The sequence below is a fragment of the Trichosurus vulpecula genome, chromosome 7, assembly GCF_011100635.1.
Source record: "Trichosurus vulpecula isolate mTriVul1 chromosome 7, mTriVul1.pri, whole genome shotgun sequence".
Lineage (NCBI taxonomy): Eukaryota > Metazoa > Chordata > Mammalia > Diprotodontia > Phalangeridae > Trichosurus > Trichosurus vulpecula.
The window spans coordinates 36,936,995-36,961,393 of NC_050579.1; the positions used below are offsets into that span (position 1 = coordinate 36,936,995).

The window sequence follows — 24,399 nt, forward strand, 5'->3', positions numbered from 1 at the left end:
AAAGAGGAAACTGAGCCCCAGAGGAGTTAAATGACTTTTAGGGTCACAGCACTAGAACTGGAAGGGACCTCAAAGACCATGCAGTCGACCTACCCCCCCACCAACACACACACACACACACACACACACACACACACACACACACACACACACACACCCTTTATCATTTTACAAATGAGGAAACTGAGACCCAGGAAATTTGACTTACTCAGTGTCAGAGAAGCACTAAATGGTAAAGTCAATATTTGAACTCAGGTCCTCTGACCCCAAACTTCTTTACCTGGCTTTCAAAGTTATTGGGTCAAGTTATTCCAGGTCAAGATTCAATACCAATAGATATTTCTCAGAGTCAGTTGGCCATAGATTTAGGGCTGAAAAGGAGCTTAGAAATTAGCTGGTCCAGTCCCTAAGATGAAGAAATTGAGAGCAAGTTTGGGGGAGGGAACTTGCCCAAACTCACAGAGCTGGTATGGGACAGAGTTCAGGGCAGACCCTCTGACTCCAAATCCAGCCCCTTCCCCACTGCACTGTACAAGCAACAGGCATTGGCAGATGAATGTCCTGCATCTTGTTGAGAGATGGCACAGAGAGGTGAGGCAGCCCCTCATCTCAAGAAGCTTACGATTCATATTTGCAGTTTAAAGTCGAGTCCCTAGGATTGGGAATTTGGAGGAAGAGGAAGTATAGGTCAGTACCAAGAGCTCTGGGCTCGGATTCGGAGGAACTCAGTTACTTGGCTCTGCTCCTTTTTGCCTGTGCGACCAAAGACAAGCCATTTACCTTCCCCGGGGCCTCAGTTTCTTCATCTGTAAAATGTGGGAGTTGGGTTCAATGTCTAAGGTATCTTTCTGCTCAAAATCCTATGAAATCTGCACTGACTGTCTAGTCAGAGAACCGGAGTTCAAATTCTAACTCTGATATTTTACTACCTATGTGACCTTGGGCAAGTCAGTTCATTCCCTTGAGCCTCAGTTTCCCTAAATATAAAAATATGGGGTTGAACCAGATGGCCCTTGAGGCCCTTTCTAACTCAATATCTATGATCCTGAGTGATGGGGGCAAAGGGAGGAATGGGGGTGGGGAGGAGATGTTGCTCTCTACTGTTCTAAAGAGAAGTTTCAATGAGCAGCAATTTAGGGTGGAATGGAAATGAAGTTGAATTTGGAATCTGCGTCTCTGGGTTCAAATGTTGGCTCTGCAGCCTCCTAGCTGTGTGACCTTGGGCCATCCGTTATCCATCTCTGATTCTCAGTATCCCAGACTTTAAACGGAAGACTTGGATGAGCTGATCCCTTACCTCCCTTTCCACTAGCTCTGACAAATGCCTACTCGTCCTGAAGCTACACCTGAGACACCGATTTTGTATGCTAGTTGAAGAAAAATAGACTTTGGTTTTTATGGAAATTGCCTGGTGAATAGGCTAGGTTTGGAGCTGATGGGATTCATTAGACTATGAGCTCCTCAAGTGTGAGGAATGTTTTTTGCCTTTCTTTGCATCCCCAGCGCTTAGCACAGTGCCCGGCACATAGTAGGTACGAAATAAATATTTGGAGTAGCTAGGTGGCACAGCGGATAGGGTGCTAGGTTTAGAGTCAGGAAGACCTGAGTTTAAACCCAGCCTCAAACATTTACTAGCTATGTAACCCTGGGCAAGTCATTTAACCTTGTTTGCCTCAGTTTCCTCATCTGTAAAATGAGCTGGAGAAGGAAACGGCAAACCATTCTAGCTAACACCCCAGATGTGGTCATGAAGATTCAGACATGACTGAACAACAACAATAAATATTTATTGACTGACTAGCAAGGGCTGCCCAGTGACAGCTAATTCTCTGTAAGTTACATTTGGGTTCCAATTCTAGAAATCATACTTTGGTTTCCAATTTTTTGGATTGAATTGGTTTGAAATTAAAGGTAATTCCCTTAGTGAGGGGCAGCACAGTGTGGTGGACAGATTTTGAGTCTGAGAGCATGGGGACCATCCTGCTTCTAACACCCACTACCTTGGTGATCACAGGCTGGTCACTAAATTTCTCAGGGCCCCTGTTGACTCTATGACCTATCTTACAGGCAAGTTGCACACCTGCGTTGGTGAAGGGAGTTTCCACACAGGGACCTCTCCCATAAGGTTGAAATCACAGATCTCCAGGGGGGAGAATAAGTCAGTTCCTATTGTTTCTATTCCTGATCTTTTCCTGTTCTGTAGGGCAAAAATAGAGCAGCATTTGGCCAGAGTGGAAGCAGTAACAAAGGAGATAGAAACAACAGGAACCTACCAGCTGACGGAAGATGAGCTCATCTATGCAACCAAGCAGGCCTGGAGAAATGCCCCTCGGTGCATTGGGAGGATCCAGTGGTCAAACCTGCAGGTGAACTTCCTGGGAATGAGATGAGAGGGCTGTGATCTCAGTGGGAAGAGGAAAGGAGGCACTCAGCTACCCTGGGACAGCTCCCCCAGAACACACTAGTTGGTTGGTGGCTTATAGCAGAGCCACACAAATTGTTGGTCAAAAGTCCCGACGCTGAGTTTTAAATATCAGCTCCCAAGGAGCATCTGCCCATTCTGGCTTTCTTATGCCATCCAGCACATCTGGCTGGATGTGGGTCATTGGCTGTTTGTTCATGTAGATGCATCAATACTGTAATTGATTTAAAATATTATATAATACTAATACTACCATCCCTACAGCATCTGTCTGTTAGTCAAACATTCATTAAGTGCTCACTATGTAGAAGGTGAGAGACGATAGTACGTAGTGGAGAGTTGGTCTGGAAGTCATAAAGATCTGAGTTTAAATTCTGCCTCTGACATATACTGGTTGTGTGACCCTGGGCAAGTCACTTAAACCCTCAGTGTCCCAGGCAACTCTCTAAGAGAAGCTACTGACCTGCATTTGGAAGCGTTTCCTCATCTGGAAGTTCCGGATACCAATGAAATCACAGTGTCTATTTCTCTATTTAGGAGGAGCTATAGAAAAGAATGACAATGAGCAGGAATGAGATGGGATGCGCTGGGAGGACAGGGTTTTCATTTTCCCAGATGTTTAAAATGCTGCTTTGGGATCTATTGGTGCTATGATTTGATACAAATATACAGAAGTTGAAGTTGCCCTGGGTGACTTGTTAGATTCTGACAATACTGGATGAGGACCCAAATTTATACTGTCAGTGACGACCTTGGTCTTGGGGTTTGGCGGGGTCTTGTAGGTGTTTGATGCTCGGAACTGCACAACAGCCAAGGAGATGTTTGAGCACATCTGTCAGCATATCCGCTATGCAACCAACAATGGAAACATCAGGTGAGGCATAAACCCCTGGTAGCCTCCAACTTTTATGGGAAAGGCATCCCAGGGATGCAGCCCAGGGTTATCTGGGAAATGAAGCTACAAAGAAAAAAACATAAGATTGCCTGACAAGTTGGATGCTTAGCCCTGCCCTGGCATTCACCATCTCTGTTTTCATCATCTGTTTTCTTTGCCTCTCTCTCTAGCTTGGAGTCACTTTGAGGGAGGGAAGGAAGGAAGGAAGGAAGGAAGGAAGGAAGGAAGGAAAAAAAGAAAGAAAGAAAGAGGAGAAAGGAAGGAGAAAGGGAGGGAGGAAAGGCAAGAAAGAAAAGGAGAGAAGAAAGAGAAAAAGGAATGAAGAAGGGAAGGAAGGAAGGGGAGGGAGGGAGGGAAGGAAAGAAAGAAATAAGGAAGATAGGAAGGAGAGAGAGGGGAGGGAGGGAGGGAAGAAAAGAAGGAAAAGGATAGAGGAAAGAAAGAAAGAAAAATGAAGGAAGGAAGGAAGGAAAAGAAAACTTATAGTTTGGACTTTTATTTAGTAACTTCTAGATTAGAAGGCTCTGAGGGTGCTTAAACATAGAATTGTCATAGATTTAGAGCTGGAAGGAAATGTCAAGGTTATCTAGTCCAACCCTCTTGTTTTTTACAGAAGAGGAAACTGAGGAAAGTCACATGACTGGCCCGAGGCACTAAATGGCAATGCCAAGATTTGACCTTGAGTTCTCTGACACCAAATCTACTCCTCTATCCATTGTGCCTTGCTGCCCCAATGTATTCATTTGGAGGTGGCTATGAAGTGGATTTGTAAGCTAAGGGTGAATTGCTTCCTGCATGAAGTCCTGTCTCTTGGTCAATAAACATTTGTTAAGCACCTACTGTGTACTGTGTACCTACTGTGTACCAGGCACTTAGTGCTGGGGATACAAAGAAAATAAAAACAGTCCCTGCCCTCAAGGAGCTGACAATCTAAGGAGGGCGCTCACATGCAGCTAAGTACCTGTAGCATATGCACAGGGTAGATGCCAGGTATTCTCAGAGGGAAGGCACTAACATGAAGGGGAACCAGGAAAGGTGGTGGAGAGGGTGGAATTTTAGTTAAACTTGAAGAAGCCAGGAGGGAGAGAATCCCAAACACATGAGAACAGCCAGTGAAAACACAGCCTGGAGAAAGAGCATCTTAAGGAACAGCCAGGCCAGTTTCACTGGATGGTAGAGTGTGGGGGCGGGGTGGGCAGGGCAGTAAATGTAAGCAGACTGGGAAGGGAAGAGGGGCCAGGCTCTGAAGAGCTTTAAAAAGTAAACAGCATTTCATAGTTGAAGCCAGATGTGAGAGCCCTTGGTACCTAGGGAGCAGGAGGTGACTTGGTCCAAGCTGTGTTTCAGGATGATCATTTTGGCAGCTGGTGAAGGCAGAGAGGCAGATGCAGTGACCTTTGGGCACTTTTTGCCTAGGGTTGGTTACCAGCTGAAATTCTGCCCCTTCATGAATCCAGAACTGACATGGTTGTGCTATCCTGGAGACAATGGTTAATGCCATCCCCTGATTCCTCGCACCACAAATCCAAGGAGCCAGAGGTCATACTGAAACAGAGGCAGAAGCAACATGATAAAATGGAATAACCAAAGGCTTTTGAGTCAGGAGACATAGATTCAAATCCTGGTTCTGTTACTGACCATAGCAAGTCAATTCATTTATGTGAGACTCAGTTCCCTTACTTGTAAAAAGAAACTAGTGAACTAGATGAGTGCTGAGGCCACTTCCAGCTCTGAATCTGTGACCCTGTGAACAGATGAGGTTATCTCATACAATCTTCTCATTCTGTGGCTCTCCCCAACAGCAAGAGCCTGCCTGCCCTCATCTATCTTGCATCTGTTTTCTATTTTTTTCAGCATATACTTTTGTCTGTACATGTTGTCTTCCTCATAGGATTTAAGCTCCCTAAGGGTAGGGACCATTTCATTTTTGCCTTCATCTGCCCAGAGCCTAGCTCAGTGGCTGGCACATAGCAATTATTTAATAAATGGTTAGTGATTAATTAAATAACATGGAGGAAGGAGTGTTGGCTAAGGAAGGAGAGGATCTCAGTTCAGGTTCCACCTCTGAAGCTTACTGCATGTTTTAAGTGATGTAGATGTCACAGCCTCCCTGGGCCTCTCCTGGTAAGACTGGATGACCTCTGACACCCCCTTCAGCACCACATCTATCTAGGATCCCTCTTGAAAACCAGAGTAGGACAAGCATCACGAGAGGACAAAAGCAGAGGAAGGCAGCCCATGAGGTTGAGTTTCCAGGGTCTCAAGTTGCTACTGCTTCCTCTTTTTCTGCATCCTCCCCAAAACTCAACCCAAAGTAGAACTCATTTCCTTTCTTGTCATTGAGTCCAACTTTCCTTGTGAAGGACAAGAGGAACCATCACCCCCTTGAGTAGTCTATCTTCTTGGACCCTCCTTAGTTATGTCAGTTTCCAGAAGATCTGACTGGAGGCCAATATTATTTGCCAAACAAACATTCTCTCTTTTTCCTGGGCAGGTCAGCTATTACCGTCTTCCCCCAGCGGAGTGATGGGAAGCATGACTTCCGAGTCTGGAATGCTCAGCTCCTTCGATATGCTGGCTATCAGATGCCAGATGGCTCCATTGTAGGAGATGCTGCCAGCATTGAGTTCACTCAGGTGTGTCCATGCTCTCCAACTCTAGGTGGGAAATCCAATGGACAGGGGCCAGGGGTGGGAGGTCCCAGGGCAAGTAGCAAGAGGGCCCCAAAGGAGTCTCAATGCCCAAACACCGCCAGTGTTAATCACTATGTTGTTCTCTCCCTCTCCAGCTGTGTATAGACTTGGGATGGGCGCCCAAATATGGCCGCTTTGATATCTTGCCTCTCGTGTTACAAGCCAATGGCCAGGACCCAGAGGTCTTTGACATCCCGAAAGACCTTATCCTTGAGGTGCCTATAGAACATCCCAAGTAAGTGGATTGGACAGAGGGATTGGAAGTCTGGTCTTAACTGCACGCCCCATCCCCCACCAGCACACTTTTATAATGCTTTGAGTCTCTGCCCCCAAAGCATCTTGCAATGATTTTCACCTAAAGCTGAAATGATGCCCAATTAAAGCCAGGAGGGAATTCCTTTAATAGCCTGCCACATCTCAGTTACCTTCTCTAGCAACTATGTGCTTTCATCTTGGAGTGAAGACATATGAGAGAGTGTTGATGTATGAGGGAGGAGTGGAAGATGAGAAAGACTAGAGAGAGGCTTCTATTGCTCCACCTGCTACCCCCTCCTGGATCCCCTCTCCAAGCATCCCTTGGAGGCACTTTCATTCACACTTAGCTCTCCAGGAACCCAAATCGGGGACTGCACCTTTTTGTCAGGTCCTCTTAGAGCTGTAACCAGGGTCAGGGTGACTGGGATTTTTCCCCAGGATACCAATTATGGGGGGCATGTCTCCCTAGTCACTGCCTACCCTCCCTGGCCCTTGCAGCACCATGACGATCCAACCTCAGGGATCAGTTTTTTAAAACCCTATTCATTATCCCATCAATGCCCTTGCTTGAGCGACCATGTGCACAGTCTTATCCTGGGCACCAAGGGGATATACAAAGAAAGTAAAGGGTTTTAAAAAGGAAAGAAAGAGAAGTGATCTCAGCTCCCCTCAGGAAGCTAAAATCTCCTGGCCAGATCTTAGTAACAGCCAACATTTAGATAGTGCTTTAAGACTGACCAAGGGTTTTATGTATCTCATCCCACTGGAGGTGGGTACTCCAAAGCATATGATGAGAACATCATAGATTTAGAGGTTAAAAGGTCATATGATCAAAGAGTTAGAGCTGGAAACGTTATCAAAGGACATCTGGTCCAATCCCCTCATGTTACAGACGAAGAGCCTGAAACCCAGGGAGGTTGTTAAGTGACTCTACCAGAGTCACACAGGAAAGCCAGGATTTGAATCCAGTTCCTCTGACCCCAAACACTGTAGTGATATGCGTGAGCGCGCGCACACACACACACACATAAAAGAAACATTTATTCTATCTTCTTTCCACTTCCCACCTCCCTTTGGAAAAAAAAAGCTTTATAATGAAATAACATTGTACCCTGTGCTCTTCCCTTATTCTGTATTGTCTGTTTCTAGTATTTTTGCCCCCATTTTATAGATGAGGAAGTTGAGGCTCGGGTACTTGCTTAAAGTCACAGAACTAAGTAATAGTCAGATCACCTAGCATTTATTAAGCACTTGTTTTGTGCCAGCCACTGTACTAAACACTAGGGTAGAAAGAAAGACACAAATGATCCCTGCTCACACTCTTAAGAGGATGTCGGAGAGCAGGATTCCAATTTACGTCTTCCTGACCACTGGTCCAGAGCTCTGGCCACCACAGCATCTCTCTCCTCTGGTCCCAAGGCAGAGAGAGAGTTTGATTGGTGGTGTCCTTTTGAAAGGATCTTTGACCAAAGAGGAATGATATAAGATCATAGGAAACTTAGAGATCATAGATCAAATCCCCTCATTTTACAGATGAGGAAACTGAGGCATGGAAAGGTTAAATGTTTTGCTCATGTAAGAAACACATGGCAGTGCTGAAATTTGAACTCAGGATCCCAAACCAAGACTCTTCCCACTACTCCACATTGCCTCCCCAGATCCTCTAGTCCCACCTCCTTATTTTACCGATGAAGACTTTGAGGCCCAGAGGAGGGAGAAAGAAGCAATTTACCTGGGTCTGCACTGAGAATAAGCAGTGTTTGAAGCCAGGTCATCACTTCATTCCTCAACAGGTATGAGTGGTTCAGGGAGCTGGATCTGAAGTGGTATGCTCTGCCTGCTGTGGCCAACATGCTCCTGGAAGTAGGTGGCCTAGAGTTCACTGGGTGCCCATTCAATGGCTGGTACATGGGGACTGAGATTGGTGTCCGAGATTTCTGTGACGTCCAGAGGTACAATATCCTAGAGGTAAGAGAAAGACAACTATACACCTGATAGAAAGAAAAGGGAAGAGCAAAATAAAAAACAAAACCCTTACAACAAACATGCACAGCCAACCAAACAAATCCCAACATTGGCCATGACCAAAAATACATATCTCATTCTGCATGACGAATCTCTCTTTTCCCTGTCTAGAGATGGACAGTGTTCTTCATCATTGGTCCTTTGGAATCATGGTTGATTATTGTGTTGCAGAGTTCTTAAGTCTTCCAGGACTGTTCATTTTTATAACATTGTTATTGTCTAAGTTGTACTCTGGGGTCTGCTCACTTCACTTTGCCTCAGCTCATGCCAATCTTCCCAGGTTTCTCTGAATCTGTCCCTTTTAACATTTCTTATGGAACAATGATGCTCTATTACATTCATATACCATGATTTGTTTGGTCATTCCCAAACTGATGGATAGTCCCTTACTTTCCAGTCCATTGGCACCATAAAAAAAGAGGTGTTGGTAATTTTTTGTGTATACACAGACATTTTCCTCTTTCTTTGATCTCTTTGCTGTAAAGGGATTAACTGGCCCCTGTCCTCTTGTTTCCCTGCAGGAAGTTGGAAGGAGGATGGGTCTGGAAACCCACAAGTTGGCTTCCCTCTGGAAGGACAGGGCAGTGATTGAGATCAACGTGGCTGTGCTGCATAGTTTCCAAGTAAGTCAAGCATTTATGGAGTATTCTCTGTCCCTGCTAAGGGAAATATTCCCCTTCCTTTTTCAGTATTTATTAAGTACTTACTATGTTCTGGGCACAAAGAAAGGCAGAAACACAGCCCTTGCCCTGAAGGAGTTTATGTTCTCATGGGGAAGATGGCTCCTTTGTAAGTAAGGACATGGGACATATGGATGGAGTAAGTGGAACATAACCAGAGAGGGAAAGACTCTAGCAGTTGTCAGGAATAAGTCCTGCCCTAGGACTTTGTCTTGAGTGAGGGCTTATGAATACACATAATGGGCTGTTGAAAACGTGTTGGAGGACCTCCAGGATAAAGCATTCTGGACCTATTCCTCATCCCAGCCCCACCCTTGGATCAAACACCTATTTTCAGAAGCAGAGGCCTCTGGGCAGGGATCCCAGGGGCTTGGGTCACTGTGGCTTCATCCTCCCCGGGAAGAAACAGTACAGTTTGCTCCCCATTGCCAAGGAGGTATGCTTCCTTGGGTCATAGATCCAGAGCTGGAAGGGATCCTGAAGCCCATCTAGGCCAACCCCAACTGAGTAGCAGGGAGACTGAATAACTTGATCACACAGGTAGCAAGACTCTGTGGCAGGATTTGAACCAGGGCCTTCTTGGCTGCAAGATCAGCAATCCATGCACCATGCCAGGTTGAGAAATGAACTGAAAGGTTCTGATATTATTAGACTGGGGATTTCTGGAGGACAGGGTCTGTTTTTTCCTTTCTTTGCATGCCCAGCACTTAGCACAGTGTCTGGCACAGAGTAGGCTTTAAATAAATACTTATCAACTGACTGATTGACTTGCCATGAGATCACTTTAGAGGAAAGATTTCTTCCTTTGTTTTACAGATAAGAAAACTAAGACCCAGAAAGTCTGGATGAGCTGGCCAAGGTTATCCAGCCAATTAGGACCAGAGTTGGACTGCAGATTCCTAGATCAGTGTTTAGTTGTTGTTGTTGTAGCTGTTTATCCTTTGTTATCAAAGAGGACCATGACATCATGAAGGTGATATCATGACTTGCAAGTGAATTGAGTTTAAGTGAGGTAGGGCTGTGCCCCTCAGGTGCCACCTGGGTCCAGTGGCAAGACATAGATCAGGACTACTGGAGATGGCCCCGGATGCAACAGGAGACCTTGGCCTTTTTAAGCTAAGATCTTTCCCAGGTCTCAGTTGGTCTGAGGCAATACCCATTCAGTGCTTAAGGCTAGGTAAGAAATGAGGCTATGGAGCAGCTAATTCTTTCTGCCTATTCTGTTTTTTAATAAGATAATGATAAAAAAAAATTTTAAAAAAACACCTTCTTTTCCCCTAATACTTTTGCTTTCAAAGAGCTTTCACATCCTCGAGAGAATCAACAGCTACAGATAAGAATAATTCAAATTCTTTTTTCATCTTGTAATAGAGATATTGTCTCATACCAAAGCTGGAAGCCAGCTCAGTTGAGAAGCTCAAGCTATGGACAAGTCCCATAACCTCTGTGAGCCCCAGTTTCCTCTCTCGTAAGATGAAAGGAGTTGAGTTGTCCTTCCAGCTTTGGATTTCTATGATTCTACCAGTCTATGGAACTATCTTTTTCTTCCAGAAAGAGGTCATATCATAGAGTCACAGAATCTCAGAGTTAGAAGGGACCATAGAGGCCAAGAATTCCCTGTAGGAAATGCCCAGCAAGTGGTCATCTAGCCTTTGATTAAGGTCTTCCACTGAAGGCAAGCCACTCCCTGCCAAGACATACCTCCCAATCTGCTTTCCTTGCTAGGAAATGTTTCCTTACATTAATCTAAATTGACCTCTGCAACTTCCACCCAGAGGTCCTGGTTTTTTCTCCTTAGACTAAGTAGAAAATGTCAAATTCCTCTTCCATGTGACAGCCCTTCAAATGCTTGAAGGCAGTCATTGTTCCCTCCTTCAGTCTTCTCTAAATATTCCCTCTTCCTTCAGTCCATATGGAGTGGTGACACCTTAAAGCCCTGCTCATTATCTTGCCCCTCCCCTATCCTCCAACAGCAATTACGTGTAGTGGGGGAAGCCATGTACTTTGAGAGTCAGGAAGATCTGGGTTCAAAGCCTGCCTCAGAAGCATAGTAGCTCTGTAGTTGTTGGTAAGTCATTTGGCCTGCCTAGGTGTCTGTGTCCTCCTCTGTAAGATGTGGGATGCAGTGATCTCTGAGGTCCCTCCCAACTCTATGACCCTGTTCTTCATAGCACTCGTGTGACATGGGCATGTCTCCTAGCCTGTCTGTGCCTCTGTTTCCTTATTGATTAAATGAGAGGGTTGGATTCAATGGCCTTTCAGGACACTTCTAGCTTGAGGGTTATGATCCTCTGGGTCAATGACTAGACAGTAGCCCCCATAAGGAAGTGGTTTCTAGTGTCTCCATTACTATATTACCTTCTGATTCCAGAAGCCTAGACCACAGAGACAAAGGCTCTGGCCCTTCATTTTGAAAAGATAAAATATCATCCATAGACTTTTGAAGAGAAAAGATCAAAGTGTTTAGAATCTTCCTGGGGAAAGATTTTTTACTCCTAAACAGACAAAAAAGAAATCTCCTCCTTTTTCTGAGCCTCAGTTTTGTCTTCTGTAAAATGAGGTCAGGTTCAATGTTTCTGCTTTGGCTGGAATGTTTGTAGATGGAGCCATTTGTTTCTAGGGGGAGCAGTGCCATCGACAAGTCCCATTGGACCCTATTCAAGAAGTGAATCGCTAACAGTTAACGAGCCCCTTCAGATGTTTCATTAGCAGCTCTGCCACTGATCACACTTCTTGAAACAGCAGCAGATTGAGCGAGAAGTGTGTTTAAAACAAATTAGAGACATTTCTCACACCAGCTCTCCATGGCTGGGGCAACAAATAACAGCCAAAGATGCTGAGACATCCTGACAGAGAGGGAAAAAACAAGTGCCAAGCCCAGCTCCCCATCAAACGGCTTCTCTCCAGGGTGCTGATGGCAGCTGGCGATGAGAGGTTGGCATCAAAGAGTCAAACCAGACATATCTGAGCTGAGCTTCACCTCCCTGGTTCTCAGTTTCCACCTCTGTAAAGTACCAGGTTTTGTTTTTTTTTTTCAGATGACTTCTAGGGTCCCTTCCATTAAAGGCATGACTAGAGATTTTTTTTTTGTCTTTAGGGCAAATAGTGCAAAATGGTCTTCAATCTCAGTGATAGAAACTGTGGGATTATCAATCAGGCACTCACTTGGGGTGGAGCCTCACAGTTTCTTATTTTAACTAATCTTTCTTTTTATAAATAATATTTTATTTTCCTCAGTTATATGTAAAGATGAATTTTAACATTCATTTTTTGTTATTTTTGAGTTCTAAATTTTCTCTCTCCCTCCCTCCCTGTGACTGTAAGCAATTTGATATAGGATATACATGTTCAATCAAGCAAAACATATTGCCATGTTAGTCATTTAACTAATCTTTCTAATTAAGCTCCCTCTTCTCTATGCTGCTGAAGGACTGTGAGTGCTATCCCTTCCCTAGTTATAATCATGGCATCCTAGGACTGTGTTTCTGTGAACTCCCTAGGGGGTTCTGTTTGGTTTTAGCAGGAGTAAGAACCTGGGTGCAAACAGGAAAAAAAAGGCCATCTGGTATCTGACCTAGTTCAGGAAGAGCTGTGTCAGCAGGATTCCTATCCCGGGGAATCCCAAGCCTATTCCCAAGTGAAACAGGCAGATTTGGGATAAGGATGGGAAAATGTTCTACCAGCTCTGCTTCATACTGAGATGCTGAGGCTATGCCCCTATACTCACTTAATTAAATCCAACTGAATTCAACTGGAATTCAATGAGACAACTTCCCAGGCTTCTGTTCTTCCAGGTCTAGTGAGGTCCTAGTTCTTGACATCCTTCCACAAAAGTGTCCCCAAGACTTCAAGATATAAGTTAGGATCAAAAAGGATCATAGATCTAGATCTGGAAGGGACCTTAGAATCTAACTTCCACATTGCACAGATGAGGAAACTGAGGCCCATAGAGGATAAGCGGCTAGTAAATGTCTGAAGCAGGATTCAGTCTCCCATCTTCCTGACTCCAGGCTCTATCCTCTATGACCTCTGGATGCCTCTTAGCTGAAATGGCTATGGGCATACCAAAGTATTGACTTAATCTGAAACTTAGTGTCGTCAATAGGATTTATAGCTAGAAGACACCTTCTGGAGGGAACCAAGTCTAATTCCTTTATTTTACAGATGAGGAAACTGAGTCTGAGAGAGGTCGAGTGACTTTCCTAGACTCTCACAGTTAGTAAGTGTCTGAGGCAGGATTTGAACTCAGGTCTCCCTGATTCCAAGTCCACTCTGCCTCCCATGCCACCTGGCTCTTTGCTGACCAGAAAGTTGAAGTGACTCGCTCATGGCTTTCTGCCTCATATCTCAGTAAACAGCAGACCACCGGGAGGCACCTCAGAGGCCACCTGTAGGCTCCTAGGTGTCTAGAGTGCTCAACTTGGAATCAAGAAGTTCAAATCTAGCTCCAGACACTTACCAACTGCTTGATCCTGGGGAAATCACTTGGCCTCTCTGAGACTCTGTTTTCTCATCTGTAGAATGAGGATAACAACAGGGCTGTTGTGAGGATCAAATGAGACAACATAGGTAAAGCACTTTGTAAATTCTAGTTATTATTATTGTTAGTTTATTTCTTATAACCCCCTCATTTTGCAGATGGGTAAACTGAGGGCAGAGAGGGTTATAAAGCAATTTGTCCAAGGATTAGACTGAGCTCCTTTTGCTGACTCCAGAGCCAGGACACTTTCCACTGGACCTTATGCCTTTAGTAGAAGGAATTCTCACACTGGGAGTTCCCTATGCTGACATAGTCCCAGCTCCTTTGCATGTCTGTAATACGGCCAGATATTGGCAGGGATATTTCTGGAGATGTTTTTCCTCCCAAGGAAGCGTTTTCCATTGTTTTCCCGTTTATTCCACCTGTTGTGAATTGTCTCTTGCTGGTTTCATTTAGTTGCAGAATAGTACGGAATAGGACCAAGGATTATTATCACTCCCATTTTACAGGCAGTGAAAAACAAGGCCTGCCTACACTCTTTGCCCCTTGCCACCTCACCGTACCCCCTTGCGCTTCCTTCTGTTTCAGAAACAAAACGTCACCATCATGGATCACCACTCCGCAGCGGAATCCTTCATGAAATACATGCAGAATGAACAGAAGTCTCGAGGCGGCTGCCCAGCAGATTGGGTCTGGCTGGTCCCACCCATCTCTGGGAGCATCACCCCTGTGTTTCATCAGGAGATGCTAAACTACATTCTTTCTCCTTTCTACTACTATCAGGTGAGCTCCAGTCTCGAGAGTATCGTCCAGTGCTTCGTTCACTTCTGGCCTCCCCTTTCCCTAAGCCTCAAAGAGGTCAGCAGAGGGTCATTTGTCCAACAAGCATTTATTAAGCACCTACTATGTGCCAGCCACTGAACTACATTCTGGGGCTACAAAACCCAAAATGGAATAGTTCCTGACCTCAAGAGGCTTACATCCTATTGGGGAAGAATGATAATCAAGTAGCAGGCATTTATTAAGCACCTACTGTGTGCCAGGCAGTGTAGTCGACGATGAATATCAAAAGACAAAAATGAAACAGTGAATCTATGATTTTAAATTATTGAAAAGGACAAGAACTTCCCTGGTTCCCTCTCACCCCAAACTGTGCCCACAACAGGAAAGACTATTATTAGGTAGCAGAGTCAATGCCACATTGTATTCAACGATCTCTCCTATATGGAAGTTTTTTGTTTACCTGGCTGTCTTCTGCATATTGTTTAATGACCTCAAAATAACTAAACAAAGGCATCTCATCATAGTGGATAAAGGACCAGGCTTAGAATCAGGGAGACCTAGGTTCAGATAGAATCTTTGACACTTTGACACTTGTTAGGTAACGTGTGACCCTTAACCTTAACTTTTCTGAGCCTCAGGCAATTTTCCATGTTGTAGATGGGTTGTGGGTCTGAGATGGTAGAGGAGTTCCCATCCTTGGAGTTCCCCATATCACTGAAATCTAAATTTCTTTAGTGAATTTGTGTTACAGCTGAACTAGTATTTCTTTTTTAAATCATTATTTATCATTTTTAGCATCCATTTTTAAAAATTTTTGAGTTCCAAATTCTTTCCCTCCCTCCCACCCATCCCCCACTTATTTGAGAAGGCAAGCAATTTGATATCAATATATATGAAGTTATGTAAAACATATTTGCATGTTAACCATATTGCAAAAAAAATTGAAGAGAAATAAAAGAAAGTGAAAAACGATGTTTCAATATGCACTCAGACTCCATCAGTTCTTTCTCTGGAGGTGGAGAGCATTTTTCCTCTTAAGTCCTTTGGAATTATCTTGGATCATTGTATTGATCAGAGTAGCTAAGTCTTTCACAGTTGATCATCATACAACATTGTCGTCACTGTGCACAATGTTCTGGTTCTGCTCACTTTACTTTGCATCAGTTCATATAACTCTTTCCAGGTTTTTCTGAGAGCATCCTGCTTGTCATCTCTTATAGCACAATAATATTCCATCACAATCATATGCCACAACTTTTTCAGCCATTCCCCAATTGATGGGTATCCCCTTGATTTCCAATTCTTTGTCATCACAAAAAGTGCTGCTATGCATATTTTGCTGTGTATAGGTCCTTTCGCCTTTTCTTTGATCTCTTTGGGATACAGACCTAGCAGTAGTATTGCTGGGTCAAAGGTTATAAACAGTTTTATAGCCCTTTGGGCATAGTTCCAAATTGTTCTCCAGAATGGTTGGATCAGTTCACAACTCCACCAAGAATGCATTAATGACCCAATTTTTCCACATCCCTCCAATATATGCCATTTTCCTTATCTGTCATGTTAGCCAATCTGATAGGTGTGAGGTGGTATGTCAGAGTTATTTTAATTTGTATTTCTCTAATCAATAGTGATTTGAAGCAATTTTTCATGTGACTATTGATAGTTTTGATTTCTTCTTCTGAAAACTGCCTTGAACTAATGTTTCAAATTAAGTCCATTCCTAAGCTTTCTCGCCAAGCCTTTCGATTCTCTGAGTAAACCCAGATTAATGGGCATTTTCTCCATTGTGTCACTTTTTTTCCCCCAGGTTGAGGCCTGGAAAACCCATGTTTGGCATGATGAGAAGAAGAGGCCCAAGAAGAGAGAGATCAAATTAAAGGTCTTGGTCAAGTAAGTATGAGATCAGTATTTTAAAATCAGAATGGCAGTATTTCCTTCCAATCAATTCCTACCGGCCTCTTCTCTCACCTCTTTCCATTCCTCAAGCCTTGGGGTGGGAAGAATCAAGGAAGAACGGTTATCTTTTGACACTATCTACTAAATTCAACTTTATTGGGTACAATTCACCTTTGGAGTCACCATCTGGTCTGTCTTCCTCTCTTCTCCTCTTCCCCAAAATGGCTAGGAAGGGAGTAAGAGAAGAGGGGAATAATGGTCAAGGTTGGTGGGTGGGCAGTCATTTGAGTTACTAACTCCTATGACCTCAAGCCTCACCTCCCTCCATCAACCCTTCCCATCCCTAACCCCTCCCTGTTTTGTGTGTGACACCTCACCTGGGTAATCCTTCTGTCCATCCCCACAGAGCAGTGTTCTTTGCCTCTGTCCTGATGCGCAAGACCATGGCAGCCCGGATCAAAGCAACAGTGGTCTTTGCAACAGAGACAGGAAAATCAGAAACTCTGGCCAGGGATTTGGGAGAGTTGTTCAGCTGTGCTTTCAATACCAAGGTAAATTTTTAGTTCCTGTCAGACCCACAAAGGGCTGTTCCTTTTAACCTGGGTGCCTATCAACCTGTCAGATTATCTGTACTAAGTAAATAGAAGATGTATGGGGTGGGAAGATGTGATATTTGGGGGATAATTTACATTATTCATTTTCTAGAAGGTCAATATGGAGTCTATCAAACTTCATGGAATGCATACAGGAGTTAAGTCATTCTGCAAACAGAATCATAGAATTCATAGTTGCAGGGGATCTTAGAAATCATCTAATCCAGTGACATCAAACTCAAGTAGAAAAGGATCCTTGTGGGTTGTATCTCGATTTAGAAAACCACAAATTATCATTATCTCTACTGTATTTTATTTTCATTCATATGGTTAAGCATTTGCCAATTTCATTTAATCTGGCTTGGGCTGCACCAGGAGTTTTGCAGGCCTCTTGGCCAACTGGCCTTGATTTGGACACCTCTGAATCCATCCTCCGCCCAAATCATGAATCCAGTCGGCAACATCCCCAAGTGGTCACTAGCCTCTGCTTAAAGACCTCTACTGATGGGCAACTTGCCACATCTAGAGAAAACCATTTCTGGACAGCTCCAGTTGTTGAATGTTCCCTTATGTTGAACTGAAATGTGCCTTCCACTAGCCTTTGCCCTCTGAGCCTAGTTCTGTCTTCTGGATCCAGGATGAGCAAGTGAATGAAGACCCAGCTAGAATGAGATACAATTATCAAATAATGAATCTGATTTTTAAGATTTTTAAACATATGCTCCATAACTTAGCCAAGGGCAATGCTCCAAAGTATTTTTGGAACGCCTCTCTGGCAGTGGCCTTCAGGGCCTCTGATGCTTTCTCGTGAAACACCTCAATGGTGACAGATGTTGATACTTTAAGCTTGGATCAGAAAAGCTTCCAAAGTCATGAGTTTTGTGAGAGACATAGTCAAACCAATGGAAAAGCTATTTCATTTTAAAGTCTTAATTATGGACTACATCATACAAGTGAGAGAGGAAGAGATGGACTTTTCTTGTGGATACATTGTTCTTTGGGGACCATTACTACGGATGGGAACCATTTCTTTTGGATGCATTGTTCTTTGGGCACCATTACTATGGCCAAGGACCATTTCTCATGAAGCATCATTCTTTGGGAATCTTTACTATGAGTGGGAACCATTTCTCATGGACACATTGTTCTCAGGGGACTATTACTATGTCTCTTAATACACTGTGAGGAATGGTTTAGGGGAAAGAGCATTGGCTCTGGAATCAAAGGACTTGAATTCAAACTCTACCTTAGACGCTTATTACCTGTGTGGCCTTGGGCAAGTTGACCTCCCTGGTCCTCAGTTTCCTCATCTGATAACCTCTGAGGTTCCTTCCAGATTCTCTGGCAATGTCTGGAGAAAAGTCACAGGATTTCAAGCTGTGAGGGCCCTAGAGGTCATATAGTCCAGTTCTTTCATTTTACAAATGAGGAGACTGAGGCCCAGAAAAGCTAAATGACTTGCCTAAGGTTGCACAGGTAGCAAATGGTAGAGATAGTGTTTGAATTCAAGTCCTCCTGTGCCCAAATCCAGGAATCTTTCCATGACATCTTATGCTTTCAAGTGTCTATGCTGTCTGAAGAATAGCAGGGAAGTCACTCCTCACTGGTTAGATCAGGACTCAGAAACTTTGGGTAAATGACACATTATTGTCTTTAGGCCAAATGTTAGAGATCTAAAGATGCCAAATGACTCCCATTCAGGTACAGGATATTCTAGGTGACCTCTTGGGTCACTTCCAACAAGGAGATTCCGGGACCATGGGATCTTCATCTCTGACTGTCTTGCCATGGCACCAGTATCTAGGATGTCATTCATAGATATGATGGGGCAAACTCTACTTTTCCTTGAATATTCATATCAAGCAGAGAGCTAAGATGATTTGGTATAGACCCAGATCAACGTCTCTTGGAATCCCTGCCTGGCCGCTATTCAGCCTTCCCTAGTGCCCCGCTACCCTCCAGACTCTTCTTTGCTTTATCTCACCAGATTCCATAGTAGGCCCAACTCGGCCCCAAACCATTTACTGGATCCATCCCCTGCTCCTCTCTCGTGCCTTGCTCCATGTTAAAAAGCAAGACTCTGGTAAAGTTGGCCCCTTGAAGGCTAAATTTAGGGCCATTGTTTCTTTTAGATTCTCTGCATGGATGAATACAAACTGAGTGACCTAGAAAAAGAGCAGCTACTTCTGGTGGTTACCAGCACTTTTGGAAATGGAGATTCTCCTGGGAATGGGGAGGTAAGTTTCACCAAAATGAAAACTATAGAATTCTTCCATTCCGCTAGGATTATGGGATACAACCAGAAAGCATTAGAATCCAAGAACTGTCTAGAAGGTTAAATGACTTTCCCAAGGTCACACAGTCAGTATGCATCATAGATGGGACTTGAGCCTCTGTCTTTCTTAATTTGAAGCCAGTTTTCTCTCCTCTGGGCCACAGTGCCTCTGATTTGTTAATGATTTGTTTGTTTTAAAGCAGTCCTAGTACTGGGCAATATTCCACTGGTAAGAAAGCCAGAAACAGCCTTCTTTGTAGATGTATCTTTCCTCTAGGAGGTCCATTACAAAGCCCCTGATTATACTGGAGGATAATTCTCAGGGGACTGACTCCTGGCTATGGCAGTAGCCAGAGAGGGTTTGAGAGCTGTCCAAACAGCAGTCAGTCAACAAATATTTACTGTGTGTTTACTACATGTCAGGCTTTGTACTAAGCATTGGGGCCACAAAGAAAGGGCAAAAAAGTCCTGCCTTCAAGAAGTATATATTCTAAGGGAAAAGACAATAATACGTAAATAACTGGGTACATGTAAGATATAGTTAGTGTAAATGGAAGACAATCAGAGAGGACAGCTGGAAGGACTAGGAAGGGCCTCTTGCAGAAGATAGGACTGAGTGTTAATAGAAGTGAGAGAAACCGGTAAGCAGAGGTGAAAGCTTAGAGCGGTGTCATCAAATTCACATAGAAACAGGGGCCACTAAACCATACATAAGGATCCCTTTGGGCTGACCTGTGGGGCCGCTAGGTGGTGCCATAGTGCGTAAAGTGCTGAGCCTGGAGTCAGGAAGACTCATCTTCCTGAGTTCAAATCCGACTTCAGACACTTCCTAGCTGTGGGACCCTGGGCAAGTCACTTCACCCTGTTTGCCTTAGTTTCCACATCTGTAAGATGAAGGGGCTGGACAGGATGGTCTCTAGAACTTATTTGTAGAGGTAAACTTGGCTACAGTGTAGACCCATTGGGAAAATGAAAGGCTAAGGATAACTCCAAGGTGGTAGACTGGAGTATCTGAAAGGATGACAGCACCCTGGCCAGAAATGGAGAAATCAGAAGAGAAGTAGATTTGGGGGTAGGTTTGGACGTGGTGAGTTTAAGACGTATTGTGAAGCACTATTTGACTTTGGAGCCTGAAAATTCTGTGATGCTCCCTTTTTCTAGAAACTGAAGAAGGCCCTGTTTCTCCTGAAGAAGTTAAAAAATAAATTCAGGTGGGTCTTTTCCCCGCTCCCCCTGCTGCCTGATATCAGGCCAAGTCCCTCGGTGAATCCCCCCAAATTCTCACTTCCTGCTTACCTCCCCCATGTTTGTCTCTTCTGTGGGCAGATATGCTGTGTTTGGTCTCGGCTCCAGCATGTACCCCCAGTTCTGTGCCTTCGCCCACGATATCGACCAGAAGTTTTTGCAACTAGGAGCCTCTCAACTTGCACCCACTGGAGAAGGAGATGAACTCAGTGGCCAAGATGAGGCATACCGCAGCTGGGCACTGAATACCTTCAAGGTAGTTTCCTAGCTGGAGTCTGGAGAAAAGAGTAAACTGCATTTGTAGGAGATGCCCAGAGTGGCACGTTGGCACTACTGTTGCCTGGGCACATTGCCGTCATACCTAGCTGTGATCAGGCTAGGGCAACTGGGGTCTTCCATCTCCCATCTAGAGGAGGACAAGTCTCTGGGCATTACCCCATTGCTTTTTTGGAAAGTTCCATCCTGAGCAAAGTTTGAGGAGCTTGGGGAATAACTATGCTCATGACAAAATATAAGGCTCTAAAATCCACTTTCATTTTAAAAAGGGATACAGACATGGAAAAGATATCAGGGATTTCAACTGACATCCCCTACGGGAATAAGATCTCTCATCACCATCCTCAGCAAGTGGCCAGCCCACTTCTACTTGAAGGCCTCCAGTAATGGGAAATCCACTCTCTTTTGAAGTAATCTATTCAACATTAGATAGCTTGGAGGTTTTCCCCCTTAAATTGAGCCATAAATGTACCTAAATTTAAATACAAATAATCTAGTCCTCCTAATTATATCCTGTACTTGGACCAGAAGTCAGAATCATAGCACCCACCAGGCATACCTCACGGTTTCCAGTTTCACGCCTTTGCTGATACTGTTTCCCTTCTTGGAAAAGGCTCCCTTTCTCATTCTTTAAGGCCTCGCTTGAATCTGTGAAATAAGCTTATCGAAGGCAGGGATTGTTCTTTTTTTATCTTTGAATCCCCAGTGCTGGAGCACAGTGCCAGGCACATAGTAGGTACTTAATAAACACCTACTGATTGATCTGGGAAACTTTCCCTGACAACCCCAAGTGGCTGAGCTCCCTCCCTCTGAATTCCTGTAGGACCAATCTGATTCTATTCGCTTAGTTTTATCCCGTCCTGACACGTGACATCTCTTCTGTCATTCCTTACTAATATTTAATTTTTCAGATATGTATAATACAGCTCCACCATTCTCTCCCCAAAGCCTGGAATCTCTCTTGATCCTTGTCGTGGCACTCTTATCATTCTTCCCCTCTCTGGCCTTCTCTTTTCCAGGAAAGATCATCCTCCATCTCTCTCCTCACCTACATAAATCCTATTTTCCTTCATTGTGTCTAGTGCATAGTAGGTGCTCAATGAATGTTTGTTGACCCCTCCACCAGCACCACTGTGTCAGGGAATTGTCACTGAACTAGGAAAGGTTGCCAATATTTCTCCCTCTCTTATCCTAGGTGGCCTGTGAGACTTTCGACATCCAAGCCAGGCAAACAATTCAGATCCCCAAGTTGTATACTACCAATGAAACCTGGAACCCTGAAAATTATCGCCTTGTACAGGATCTCCAGCCCCTGGATCTCAACAAAGGTATCTGGCTTCTCTGTATCCAAGGAGTTCCCATCCTTCCCTGTACTACCCAAGGTGTGCCAGTCAGCTTTGAGGTTACCTGGCATAATGTTGGTGAGAAGAGCCAATGGTCCAGAGGAGCATATTAAGTAATATTTCAAGACACTTTCACTGTTCATCCCTAAGTGAGGCTAGGAGAAAAGTGATGGAGTTGGCATGAAAGGAGAGAACCATACCATAGGTATTCTGATAAATGTGTAACAATCGGCTCGGGGCGGGGGGGGGGGGGAATATTCACATGACACACTTTGAAGTTTAACCTGCATCACTGGCATTTTCTCCATCACTTTCTTAGGTCAAGACAATCAACAAAACAGTTGAACCCAAATTTGTAGCATCTATTGGTTTCTGAGGTGTAAATGCTCGCACTGAAAATTTTAACAATCAGCTCTTGAGCCGGGTTGATTAATGAGCTTCTCTCTCCCCTGCCTTTTTCTCCCAGGGACCACCAAGATCCCTCATTTGAGAGTAGCCTTAGAAAATAGAGTCAGGCAAAACACAATGAAGCCCCTGTCCTTCCTCCCATGCAACATGTAAGCAAATCCTGATTCATTCTATTTTCCACCACAGCCCTTAGTAGTATGCACGCCAAGAATGTGTTTTCTATGCGGCTCAAATCAAGACAGAATCTGCAGAGTCTCAAATCCAGGTACGGTGAACAGCACTCTCCGATACAGAACAGGATTTCCAAAGGGATGTTCAAGGACTTTAACTTTTTAATGAACAAAAGCAAAGAGAAATGAAGCTAGTTGATCAATCAACAGGCATTTATTAAGAGCCTGCTATGTGGAAGGCACCGGGCTAGGTCCTAGGGCTATAAAGAAAATTAACAAAACAATCCTTACTCTCAGGAAGCTTATACTTTAAAGGCAACAGGTACATATAGGAATATATACAGAATAAATATAAAGAGAATAGATATTAATAAATAGGATCAATCAAGAAGCAGGAAGAGATCTCTACTGGGTAGGGATGGGGTAATCTGTTCCTAGAACTTGTGAGCCAGGGCTACTCATTTGGGAAAAATGTCCAGTAAATGGACTTGGGCTCTTTCTGGGAATCCCAAAACCTGCCCAAGCAGCACCCACCTTCTGGAAGCAACCCCCTGAACCCCCAAGACTCAGCCACTCCTTTAACTACCAGGCATTTGGAAGTAGCTCCTTGACTTTACTAGACTAGGGGGGTCAGGTTGATGGGTGAAAGGATAGGCACGTTTCCTGGGGAAACTGGAACCAGGGGGGTCCACCCATCCCCAGGCCATAAAGGAAATCCTACTGATGTCACTGTGGCTTTCTTGTTTCTCTCCTAGTCGGGCAACCCTCCTCATTAAACTTTCCTGTGAAGGAAACGAGCATCTGAATTATATACCAGGAGAGCATCTTGGGGTTTTTCCTGGCAACCAGCCTACTCTCGTTCAGGGTATTATAGATCGAATTAAGGATGGCCCATCACCTCACCAATCCATCCGCCTTGAAACCCGCGATGAAAATGGTAAGTTCTTTCCCAAAGAGTAAATCTAAGACACCAGCCCCTTCCTAAGCTCCCTTCCCTGTCCAAGAGTTCTAGGCTGTCACTCTGATATCTAAACTGGTTCTTCAGCCCAAAGGCTTCATTGGGCATTTGCCATAGGTGAGTTAAGGAGCAACTCTTCCCCAGGCTGGGGCAGGTAGACCAGCCCTGGAAATAACCACCTAGTAAAATTCTAGCAAAAATGCCTAGAAGGCCAACAAGAAAGAGTATCCCTTTTGAACCACCCTGCCTTGGCAGGGAGAGCTGGGGAAGAGATACCTGTCTCTCTGGTATCATAGATACAGAGTTAAAGATCATAGATCTTAGCTATAGAGATCATAAGATCTCTATAAGATCATAAGATATAGATCATAGATCTAGAGATCATAGATATAGATATAGATCTATAAACTCATAGCTATAGAGACCATAGATCATAGATATAGAGCTCATGACCTTATAGGTCATGGGGTCCAACTCCCTCATTTCATATAGGATGAAGCTAAGGGCTAAAGGTAATAAGGTATCTTAAATATAGAAAGCATCAGAGGTGGGGTCTGTGCAGGGGTGCTTTTCAGTCCAGAATCCTCAGCCTTTGCACTGCACCATGATGGGTCCCATTTTGGACTGAGCTAGTCACACACTCCTACTCTGTGAGCCTGCTGACTGGCATTCTACATTTGTAACACATTTGTCCAGGGCTTAGAGGTGTAGCCTATAACTGTGGAATTAAACAAAATGGTTTCCCCATCTGTAGAATGGAAGGAATCTTGCCTTCCCCTGCCTCTTGGGGGATAGATAGCATGAGATGTTAAATGGGAAAGCAACTTAAAATTCATTATTTCAAGGTCACACAGAGCCACAATTTGAACCTAGATCCTGACCCCAAATTCAACTCTCTTTCCATGGTGCCATGTTGCTTTTAAAACAGACTCAGGGAGAAGTAGAGGAATGGACTGATTGAATGCAATTATGGAAAGGATCTTTGAGCATGGGGGTACTCCT

General features: G+C 44.2%; 1 protein-coding gene across 1 annotated transcript in view; it reads left to right on the plus strand.

Moving 5' to 3' along the window:
• The window catches only part of NOS2 (nitric oxide synthase 2), a 45,484-nt gene that overhangs the window by 12,465 nt on the left and 8,620 nt on the right, over window positions 1-24,399 (plus strand). Inside the window, exons 6-20 of the mRNA XM_036768151.1 lie at window positions 2,204-2,366; window positions 3,205-3,296; window positions 5,812-5,953; window positions 6,106-6,245; window positions 8,059-8,233; window positions 8,812-8,913; window positions 14,039-14,233; window positions 16,041-16,123; window positions 16,536-16,680; window positions 18,855-18,959; window positions 20,159-20,208; window positions 20,324-20,498; window positions 21,714-21,846; window positions 22,456-22,534; window positions 23,195-23,376. Coding sequence (XP_036624046.1) covers window positions 2,204-2,366; window positions 3,205-3,296; window positions 5,812-5,953; window positions 6,106-6,245; window positions 8,059-8,233; window positions 8,812-8,913; window positions 14,039-14,233; window positions 16,041-16,123; window positions 16,536-16,680; window positions 18,855-18,959; window positions 20,159-20,208; window positions 20,324-20,498; window positions 21,714-21,846; window positions 22,456-22,534; window positions 23,195-23,376 — 1,961 coding nt within the window. The remainder of the gene's footprint in view (window positions 1-2,203; window positions 2,367-3,204; window positions 3,297-5,811; window positions 5,954-6,105; window positions 6,246-8,058; window positions 8,234-8,811; window positions 8,914-14,038; window positions 14,234-16,040; window positions 16,124-16,535; window positions 16,681-18,854; window positions 18,960-20,158; window positions 20,209-20,323; window positions 20,499-21,713; window positions 21,847-22,455; window positions 22,535-23,194; window positions 23,377-24,399) is intronic.